This window comes from Lipotes vexillifer, unplaced genomic scaffold, assembly GCF_000442215.2.
Source record: "Lipotes vexillifer unplaced genomic scaffold, Lipotes_vexillifer_v1.1 scaffold221, whole genome shotgun sequence".
Lineage (NCBI taxonomy): Eukaryota > Metazoa > Chordata > Mammalia > Artiodactyla > Lipotidae > Lipotes > Lipotes vexillifer.
The window spans coordinates 1,051,138-1,062,352 of record NW_006772957.1 but is presented as its reverse complement, the minus strand read 5'-3'; the positions used below and the strand labels follow the sequence as shown (position 1 = coordinate 1,062,352).

The 11,215-nt window shown below is 32.8% G+C and overlaps 1 protein-coding gene across 1 annotated transcript in view; it reads right to left on the bottom strand.

Moving 5' to 3' along the window:
• Positions 1 to 5,171: 5,171 nt before the first annotated feature.
• Positions 5,172 to 11,215, bottom strand: part of AP5M1 (adaptor related protein complex 5 subunit mu 1) — a 21,709-nt gene continuing 15,665 nt past the window's right edge. Inside the window, 3 exon segments of the mRNA XM_007447953.1 lie at positions 5,172 to 5,199; positions 7,353 to 7,437; positions 9,873 to 9,969. Coding sequence (XP_007448015.1) covers positions 5,172 to 5,199; positions 7,353 to 7,437; positions 9,873 to 9,969 — 210 coding nt within the window.

Genomic DNA, 11,215 nt, shown 5'->3' with positions numbered 1-11,215 from the left:
TCAAGAGCCTATAGCATAGGCTAACAATCTTTGCTAAGTGTGATAGAAAGATTTTTAGGCTGAAATACAGAAGACTGACAACTGGTCATCTTGGTGAATCTAAGAAGACAATTCTTCAAAAATTACTCAATCCATAAGAGATTACAGAATACTGAATTGTATTCAATAACACCTGCAAGGGACCAAGTAAAATATGGTATTTAAATCCCTATTAAACACTATGCTTCTAAAATATAAAAGTGATTTAGATTGTTCATTTTCCACAGATGAAAGCTAACATTCTGAATTTTTAATTATTGACTTTCCCCCAATTTTAGCAGTACATATAATACTTATTAAATTTTTAAATGTCAGATTGGTATGCCTGCTTCCAATTGCTGTCTTGTTTAATTCTCAACTTTTTCTTATGAAGTAGCTCAAGATAAATGTAGCTCAAAAAAGCTCTCATAATTATCAAGCTATTTTCCCAATGCACATATTATATATTCAATTACACACTCAAGTAATTTCACAATTGTTTTCATTTAAAAAATTATTTTCAGTTATTTCTTATGCATTGTAGATTCTGGGAGGAAAGTTACATAAAGCATTTGAAAATAATTCAAAGGTGTATTCAAGTGAATGAGGTTTTTTTTTTTAATAGGATACTTTTCCTAGTGACAAAAATCTTTAAAAGAGAAAGTATTAATACATCAATATTTTGAAGTAAGATAGCTCAGAAACACAAGTTAAATGCTATTTATTTACTTTTCTAAAATGTACAAATGACTCTTTATTATCACTCATGCACTGTAATAGCTGGGAGAACAGCAGGCTGCTTGAAGATGCAACAAATATTCTTTGAACACTTCAATAAACAGAATGTAAACATTCACTTTAATAATGTTTCCTTTGTTAAGGCAAAACTGAGTGCATTTTTTCCTTGTCTCTGGTTGAGTCATGACTAGCTGAGTAGCAACAGCAGAGCGCTGAAAGAATTTTTCAACAGCAATTTGCTTGTTCTAATTTACTTTTCAAGGTTGATGATCAGGATCATTATGTGACTTGCAGAACTATTTCTATTAACTTGATCCAGTCATTCCTCTTGTTCTCATCATATTTAGTTTCCCTGGCAGCTTTAAGTGAATCAGAAGTGCCACTGGTGCTCCAGTTCTATAGTTTCATATACAAAATGAATTCCTATATCCTTTAGAAATAAATCTGTCATACTCATTGAGAAAGTATGGGTTCTTTGAAATGAGTGACTCAGATACGAAAACTTTGCCTTTTGTTCTTCAAATAGAAATATTCTTTCTGGTTCGTGGACCTATGCAACAATTAATACCAAAGCATTATCTGTTCAATCTTAACTTTGTTTAAAGAAATTCTAAGTAGCCTCATGTTTTGAGCTTGAACACAATCATCACTCATCAACAAGATTAAGAAATAAAACTCATGTAATTTTTAAAATTTACATGATGCATACTGGAAAAGGCTTATTTTATTTCAATGTATAATATTCTAAAAATGTAATGGGAAATAATCAAGTTATTCTCCACATTTTCAATAAATTTCAAAACAGCTGAATGTTTTCCCAATCTGCTTTCTGTGAGGGAACGTGTATTACTATAGTTCTAACATTTAAAGAGTGCCAGCTAAGTGATTTGGAAAATCAATGGTATTACATTCTTCACACTAAACTATAAAGCTGGCAAAGAAAAGAAACTCTTACTTCAATCACTGGCAAATTAACAAAGTTAACAATATAAATAAAATGGATCACACTTACCAGGCTTTGCTTCTAAAAGGGAAAAATCCCAGGGTTTAAAAATATAGTCATTAGTTATCTCTTTATATAACCTGCAGAGGGCACTAAAGTCCCTTGAAAGAAAAAGTAAAAAATTTAAGAGGGATAACAATAATTTTTCATTTTTATTTATTAGTAGTATGTTAACTAAATAACCTTTTTTTCCCCACAGAAACTATCATTTAAAGAGAAGACATTTAAAGGAAACATAGTTTGATTTTAAATGTTTAATGGAGTATTAAGATATACAAATTTTCACGTCCTACTGGAAAAACAATTCAGCAGGTGGTTTCCACCCCAGGGCATCCGTCAATATGTAAATGCTGTGCATCATACATTAACACCACACTACCATCAATTACACAGATTGGCCACGGCCTGAGAAAAGTCAACCTGGACCTCAAAGTAACCTGCTTACAAAGCAGTAAATTAGTAATACAGATAAGGCATTGCATTGCTCCAGGCTATATATAGACCATAATGTTATCATATCCATAAAACAGTTGTTGAAAAAAAAACCTAGGAGCTAGCTGAAAAGCTTTCAACTCCTAAGAGTTTTAACCATTTTATAAGAGTAACCTCAAGAGCTCTTTGGTAATATTCATTTTATGCACTTCTTCATTACTGCTAACATTGTGTTTGCAGGGAAGACATTTGAATATTTAACTTTAAATATTCTTCTTCCTCTGACATAATGAAATATCTCATAGGGAAACCCACCAAGTTGTACACACTAACATAAAACATTCTATAAATATGCACACACATACATCTATGTTTTACATAAATATATTTTCTCTGATAGCATATTTCAAAATATATTGCAACATTTTATTAACTAAAAATTTACTGCATAGAGTAAGTTATTTATTAAAAATACTAGTTTCTTAGCAACATGGCCAGGGGATCCTGCCTTCCATCTTATATTTTTTCTGTTCAATTTTACCATGGTTAAGTAACTTGCTATCAAAAGATATTTAGAAACATTTTGGTTACTAAATTCAAACTAGAGATGTTCATTTGGCACAAACATAAGTTAGATATGCATTTATTTGAGTCACTGTTTCAATTTAGAAATTGGATCACAAAAAGTTTGAGCCAAAAAAAAGGTATAAGAAAATTATCCAAATACATAACTTGCAAACTGATACTAGAATGAACAATTACAAAGCATTAAAAAATGCTGTCTATAATAATAAAACTAGTCAAGAAACACATCTTACAATTTTATTCTTCAAATATTGTGCAAAATTTCATAGAATGTTTCAAAGTTTAAAGTTATGGAGGAAGGGTACCCAGTTGAATGAGAAAAAGGCAGAAAAAAATAGTAAACAGTACTGTCGAAATGGTTATTTTGATAACAAAATAATCAGTTTGAAGTATTTTTGTAATGGTATTTATGAAAAAAATCTTGATTCATCATGGGAACAAAACAAACTCTTTTTCAGGAAAGGACAAAGTTAAATAAAGCTTTGAAATCAGAAGTCTTAAGATGAATAACTGTGTACTGCGACATGTTTTCCCAAATTGGATTTCTTTACCACATACCATGACATTTTTTAATGGAGGCGGATGGGGAGAAACTGTGCAGTTGAATAAAATAGAAGCATTTTCTCAGTGTAAGTTGTAGCTTTGATTTTTGGGTTATCTCAGGGCCAATAAATATACACTCTAGTATATGAAACAAAACTAGAAGATATAAACTGTAGTCTTTGTTTCTTCAAAGCCTATGTTTTCTAAAATCATTGTTAGGCAAAGTAAAAAGAAATGTTTGTTCTATTACATAAGAACTAAACTTCATTTGGTATTCAATTGACTTTCTAACTTAGCAGACAGGACTTTTACATCTTCAAATACTGAAAATAAATTGCATTCTTGGCCCTTGCTTTAAAAGGTTATAGAGAATAAACGCACACCCTGGTAGTGTTCTAGTGATCTCCCTAATCTCAGTTGCACTTTGTCAGAACGAGGTAACTGGTAGTTAAGTGAAATACCCTAGATCAAAGGGGGATTAATCACCAACTGAATCCTTGCTGAATAAACCTGTCATTCAAGAAAATTATTTCCACTGAACTTAGCAGAGGATTGAAGGTATTTGCATAACAGGGACCTGCGTACTTCAGCCAGGTTAAAAGGTTCAGAATTCATCCCATGTTTAGCTTTTTGCCTCCTTTTCCTTTCAGCAGCCTGGTACAATGGTTTCTAATCTGATAATACAGCTAACTATCTAAATGATGTCAGAACAGGAAAGTATTGCAAAGTTTGGATGAGGGATGGATCAATTTCACTTTCAGTAACTCCTAAATCTGATTTGTTGGAATTTAAGATGTAATCCTAAAAAAGTCCCTTAAACCTGAGAACTGTTTATTAACATCCCTTTTCTGACCTTTGTCTTAGAAACCACCATTCTGCTGTGGCAGCGGTCCCTGCAGAGACTCTGGATGATAACTCGACCTACCTTCCTCCCAGGGGTGGTGCAGGAGTCCATGAATATCTATAAAGGATTCTGAAATACTATAATAAAAACTAGAAGAAAAATACTAGTAGTTGTTCTATGTATTAAATTGTGCTTTGAAATATCTTAAATCATACAATGTATATATAAAACCACAATTTTAACTCACTGAAAATACTGAGTTGGTGTGAAAAAATTAATTTTGTAAGACTAATGCTTAATTAAAAATTAAAAAAATAATTTAAGAATTCCTGATAAGGCTATTTACTTCAAACCTGACATTTGAATCAATTATTTAAAAAGTAAAAGGTAAAAAATGCCCACCACTGTTAAGGGTACTGCTGACTTTAAAAAGTTTGAGTACATTTTCAGAAATGTAACACTTTTTGTACATTTTGGATCTACTGAAGAATAATTACCCATATGATAGACATCAGATTTCATAATCATATTTTGGCACTAAAGGGAATTTAGCAATTTTGCATCTAGCGGTCTGACACCATCCAAACCTTTAACTGGAAGTAGGTGCTCATATTCAGTGCAAACACACAGCATCTTTCAAGTTAAAAAATGCAAAGAATAGTTATCAAAGAAAATGAATAAAATCCATAGCGAGATAATATTTTAGAAAATGATTGAAGTTTTAACCCAAGAAAGGACTCTTAGAGTGTCTTATAGCTTAGAATAAGAACATGTCAATCACGATTAAGCTTCTGGAATCGGAATCCCTTTGAAATGCAGCTGTTTCTTCTTTAATTGTGGCAGCGGACTCTGAAGAAAAGAAAGGTCCAGCCTTAAAGATGAGTAAGGAATACAAAATAGCTCAGGATTAGTTGTGGAGTTCAAAGGTCGCTAATTACACTAAGGAGTTCCCAGACACAGAGAAAACATTAAACAGGTCACCTACCAAACGGGAAACAGACTTTGTCTTCAGAAATTATCCTGAAGTGACAGGTTTCTAGACAAAATCAAAGCATCACAGTGTGCCCAGCTGATCTCAACAGGATGAAAACATGAGTTAGTTTTAGTTCTGTAGTGTTATGTTAGAATGCAATGGCAACAGATGGCATCAGGTTCCCCATTGTCCCTACACTTTTCCAGTACTCCTTAGATTTTCCTCAGGTTTCTAGAAATGTCAGATCAAAGATTCATTGGTTTTTATGATTGCTTATAAAGTTTTGCCTAGGGGATTATTATACTGAATCTCAGCCTACTCACTAGATAAATGCCTCTTCCCTATTTTAGTATACTTTGCTAAACACTTATACAATCAAGATGTACAAATGGCTCCATTAATATAAGTGAAATGTTAAGCTTGCCTTGAGTTTAAGAGAGATCAAAAAACTTAAAGGGAATGATTTTTTTCTTTTTTCAAAAGGAATGTTTTTACTACTGATTATCTATGATTAACCTAGAATAACAAGCTAAAGTCCTGGTCTGGAAGTTACTCTATTTTCTTCATTACTTGGGATAATTTTGAACATAGAACATTATGCCATGATAATGTCTTGCAGAAAATGAGTTTATACTGAGTAGGACTGACCTTAATTTAAAAAAATTACATTTCAAATCCTAAATTTCTATGCAATCTCCTTTCAAACTACCATAGCTCTCTTTCAAGAAGTTAGCAGCTTTTTCTAAGCTATTCCTTAAGAGACTCATAAAAAAAAGAAACCAAGATATAATTTAATTGAATATTAATCTGTAATGTGTATTTTTTTATAACTCTTCTAATTCTGTTCTGTAAAAAGAAACTTGACATGGAATAAGTTTTGCGGTTCTTGAGATTTCACCTTTTCTTGAATGGTCATTTAAAGTCCAACTTGACAATGAACTACTTTGAAAACAGAACGTGACAAATAATTGTAACGACAGGTAGAGAATAAAGAGTATGTATGACTGGATGGTTCCTGAAGAAACCCAGAGCATGCCAATAAGGAAGCAAGGGTGACAAATTTAAAGAAAATGTGCTACATGAAACTGAAATAAGATTTAAGTGATACTCTCTACCCATAAAATAGCTTTTGAATTTTTACCTGAATTCATTCATTAATGAATTATAATAAAACAGGAAAATACCGATATTATATCTAAATTTATATTTAAAAATTTGGCTGCAGATATTGAGTAATCACAAAACACTATGCTCATCTTCTGAAAGTATCCCACCCCTCTTAATATGCTTACTAAACAAAATGTTATTGTGGCAGATTAATAAGCTTGCCTGAAAAGTAACTCCAGAACAGAGATAAACAAAATAGAATTATGCAGATTCTTTATTAGTCAGTAGGATAGTTCTGATTAAAAACAGGTTACTAGGGCTTCCCTGGTGGCGCAGTGGTTGAGAGTCCGCCTGCCAATGCAGGGGACACAGGTTCATTCCCCGGTCCGGGAGGGTCCCACGTGCCGCGGAGCGGCTGGGCCCGTGGGCCGTGGCCGCTGAGCCTGCGCGTCCGGAGCCAGTGCTCCGCAACGGGAGAGGCCACAAAAGTGAGAGGCCCGTGTACCGCCAAAAAAAACTCAAAAAACAAAAAAAACAGGTTACTATTTAAACAATTTTCTTTCATTTTCATCAGCTGTTTTCAAGAGATTTACAAAGTTGTTTCTAATGTGGTCTCTGGTATTCTGTAACAACACATTGTACTAGCACTTAGCACTTAGGTTTGGAAGAGCAAATAGTTTTTTATCTTGCATGTCATCTACAATCTACTGGGAGTAGCTGCCTGCAGCTCTGCACTGAGGAGCCTAAGCCCATATCCAGGAAGGCTCAGTGGAGAAAGAGGACTGTGACTGATTAGCCATATCTGCCGCAGGGGAAGGAAGAAACATGTATGGCAGGGTAACCCAAGACTAGTCTACAATAAGCTGAAAGTGAATCACTACATTTTATGCTCTGAAATCATACTTGAGTAAAATCAAAGGGTAACAAAATTGGATACATTAGTCTTTAAAATGTTCTTTCAAACTAGATCAGACTGAAAACATTGAACAAGAGCATTTTGTAATTAAATCAATGATTTTCACTCATAGGTTATATGCATACACCTTAAAAATAAAAGACTGTGATTTAATTTATGTTACTATTGTATAAATCCCATTTAAACATGAGACAATTATAGTAATAATGATCCATATGTTACTGGAGCAGGAGCTTTAGAATTCCAGATGTAATAGTCCGAAGAAATTAGTTTCCGGTCTAAAAAAAAAAAGGTAAGATTATATTATCTTAAAAATTCAATGAGAAAGCAAAGTCATGAAATTTAAAATTGTGGACCACAATTATTTCAAGGAAGGCAATACTTTGAGATATCCATTTCAATTCAATTTTTATCAAGGCATTATTATAACTTTCACCACTTTAAAAATATGGCTTCATTAAATACATGAATAATCCATCTTTTAGCTTATATATGCCAAAATCCCTCACGCCAAATATGCTAATTTTTTTCTCACATCTTCCCTAAATTCTTTTTCTTACAGACCATTACTTCAGCTACAAAAACATTAAAAATAGTTTTATTGTTACCCTTCTGTAACCTCTTCACCACAGTTCTGATTCTGATATTGCTATTCTTTATGCATTCAAAGTTTCAGAGATGGAAATACACACCCAACTTTCTAGTAACGTTTTAAAAAGGTTGCTTCAGTGGTTTCTTATTGTTCTGATCAAATTTAAGGTTTCTGTTTTAAGAGCTTTGGACAAATGAAAACCTCTTTAAAGTTTTCTGATATGTAAAACTGAGATGATAATGCTCATTTGGAGCTAGACATGTGTAAGTTATTATTCCATACATCTCTATGTATCCAATTCTGCCTTTTATACCTTCTTCATAATGAAAAGGATAGAGGTAGGATGTATTACCTCATTGCCTTTTTTTGGTTATTTGCTCAGTTTGAGAACCTAGTAACATTGAGAGGCAACATAGCATATTGGTTAAGATATTGAGAGGCAACACAGCATACTGGTTAAGTGGTCAGGGTCTAGAGACAGACTGCTTGGCTTTGAGTCCAGTTCTGCCATTTACTAGCTATGTGACCCTATTCTCTCTGTTCTGTCAGCATCCTCATCTGTAAAATGGAGATAACAACACTTACATAGGGTGCTGTAAGGATTAATGAGTTAGCATACATTACATACTCAGAACTGTGCCTGGCACATAGTAAGCAATAAACATCAGCTATTATTATTTAAATTAAGATTATTAGCATTATTAAACTATTTTCAGAACTAAGTTGTATATTATGAATATAGATTTTATTGTCAAGATGATGGCAAAATAAAGGTTTTTACATAGTTGCATGAAGTGATAGTTATGCTCTGAAACTAATAGAAGAAGGAAATAAAAGATTGGTCATAATTATGCATTTAAAGTGACCTCTTTCATTCATATATTAAGAAGCAGGTGAATTACTGAAACATCCCATTCTGTATTATAATCTCTGAAAATTACTACAATATGTTTAGTTAATATTAATAAGATACAATATTTTAAACATTATCTAAAGAGACAACATATTTCCCAGAGACAACCTAAAATACTGGTCTGTTTGCATTTAGACAAAACTGCTGGTTTGTCCAAACTAACTGTATTGTGCCTTCATTAAAAAAAAAAAGCATTATGAAGATTCTTCCATATACATGAATTTCTCTAAAAAGCAACAAAAAAATGATGTAGGAGAAAGCACAGGGATGTATGGAGGTAAAGAATATGGCTTATTCTGGTTATATTACATAGAATTTATTATTGCCATTCACAGGTAATTCCTTAGAATTCAGTAGTTCTGAGTTCTATAATTCTTTAGAAACTTTCAAGTACAAAGTCTTGTCTTATCCTTCCTAGGGACCCTAACCCTTAGTTTAAGAAATACTTACCTAAATAGCTTTATTCCCCTTAATATATGAGGCAAAAATGTTGCTGCTTATGTTTAGCTAACTCTACCTCATTCTAGCTACTTTTTTGTTCTATGCCACATATCTATATTTGATCTGAATTAAATAATTTTGAATTCATCTACAAATTGCTCTGTTTCCCCTCCCTATATTTCCATTTGTACTATATGTGTGTGTGTGTACACACACACACACACACACACACACACACACATTTCTCTTGCCCTCCTTTTGGTAAAACAGGGTACTAAATAATGCTCATTGACTACAATTTGCTAAAAATATTTAAAATTTTAAGTAATAATCATATTTAACATTTATTGAATCCATCCCACATGCTAAGCATTATGCTAAGTGCGTGGTTGATATGATTTTATTTAAACCTCCTAACAACCCTGAGGTAAATAATACTACTAATTCCATTTTATATATGAGGAAACTAAATAAGTTCACTAACTTGCCCAAGAGTAAAAGAGTAAATTATAAGCAGAGCAAAGCAAATCCAACTTTAGACTAGAGCCCACCTCTATGTCAATCCTTGCTCATCCAGACCACTTTACAAATAGGAGAAGGCAGAGGGCAATGTACATAAACTGTTACACAGGATGGATTAGGCCAGAATTTTTATAAATCGGTATTATTCTCTGATCTTTTTCTGTCATATTTTAATTTTATCTTAGTTAATAATAACATAACACCACTTTAGTTACCTTAAGTTAGTTTGAATCTGTACAACTTACATGTACTTATTTTTGGTTTTCCTGATGCAAAAACTTGAACTGAATGCTGATCCGCATAACACCCAGTGAGTGTGTAATCTAAGATCCTAAAATGAAGCTAGAAGAAGAGAAATGTACCAAATTAAGGTGATTATTTGGTAAAAATGATGGTCACATTTTTTTCCCTTGACACAAGTTTAGGAATTTATTTCACAGAGTTCACAAAATAAAAATCACAAATAATACTGTGTGTGTTTGCGTGCAAGTGCACATATTCACACATATACACTCACCTTTCCCTTTTGCATTAGGGTCGTTGCTTTGTAAGGCTGCCATTATGAAGTGCTTAACACATACCAGGCCCTTCACTAATATAAACTCTAATCTGCACTGCAAGGTATCCCTATTTTACAAATGAGGGAACTGAGGTTCAGAGATGGAAACACTTAGCGTCCCAGTAGGTAAGTAGTAGAGCTGGCATTTGAACTCAGACCTGCTTGACTACAAAAGCTGGTGCTCCTTCCCCTATGGTGTTTGGTGTTCTGTATGTTCTCTCCTATCTCTAAGGCTATGTGGCTGTGATAGATTTCAGATCATAATTCTTTTATACACCTTTTAGCAGAACACAATAAAGTAATTACTAAAACAGAAACACCAGTTTATCTGGTGTTTGGAGGGAATGAAACGATCTACTTAATTTTTCAGAAAACTAAAATTTAACTTTTACATAACTAACCTTTCTAAAATGTAATGAATGAATGTAAGTTCCTGGATTTAATTGATAATGTGGTGATATCAGTATAAATGCCAATTAATATATTGGGCTATAATAGAGAGGGCCATTAGTACCTTCTCTGAAGGCATAATGCTGGGCTGTCTCTGAGCCACAATGATATTCACATGAACCATGAAAGGTCTATTCTTACAGAACTCCTGCCTCCTTTTGCTGTGATTCTCATCTTTGCTGCTAAAAGCTTTTGATTTGGCAATATCCTGATAGCTTTTCTATACTTTTTTTCTCTCTTTTCCTATCTTTCTCCTTTTGATTGCCAAACTAACTGATCATAGACATAGATGTAATTTTCAGATCTTCTCAGCAATTTCTTCCCTATTGCAACTCAAATTATCTAATAGTAAAGGGCTTTTGCTTGCTTGTTTGGTATAATTCTGGATGCTGGAAGTTATGACAAGGTTTATTTCCACACAACTAGATATTATAAAAATAAATCTATTCATTGAACACAAATACGTACTACACGCTTTTTTTTTTTTTTTTTTTTTTTTTTTTGTTTCGTTTTTGGTTCAAGGTAGATTTTATTCCTCTTTTTGTATTTACAGATATAAGCATGAAAATAATTTATTCA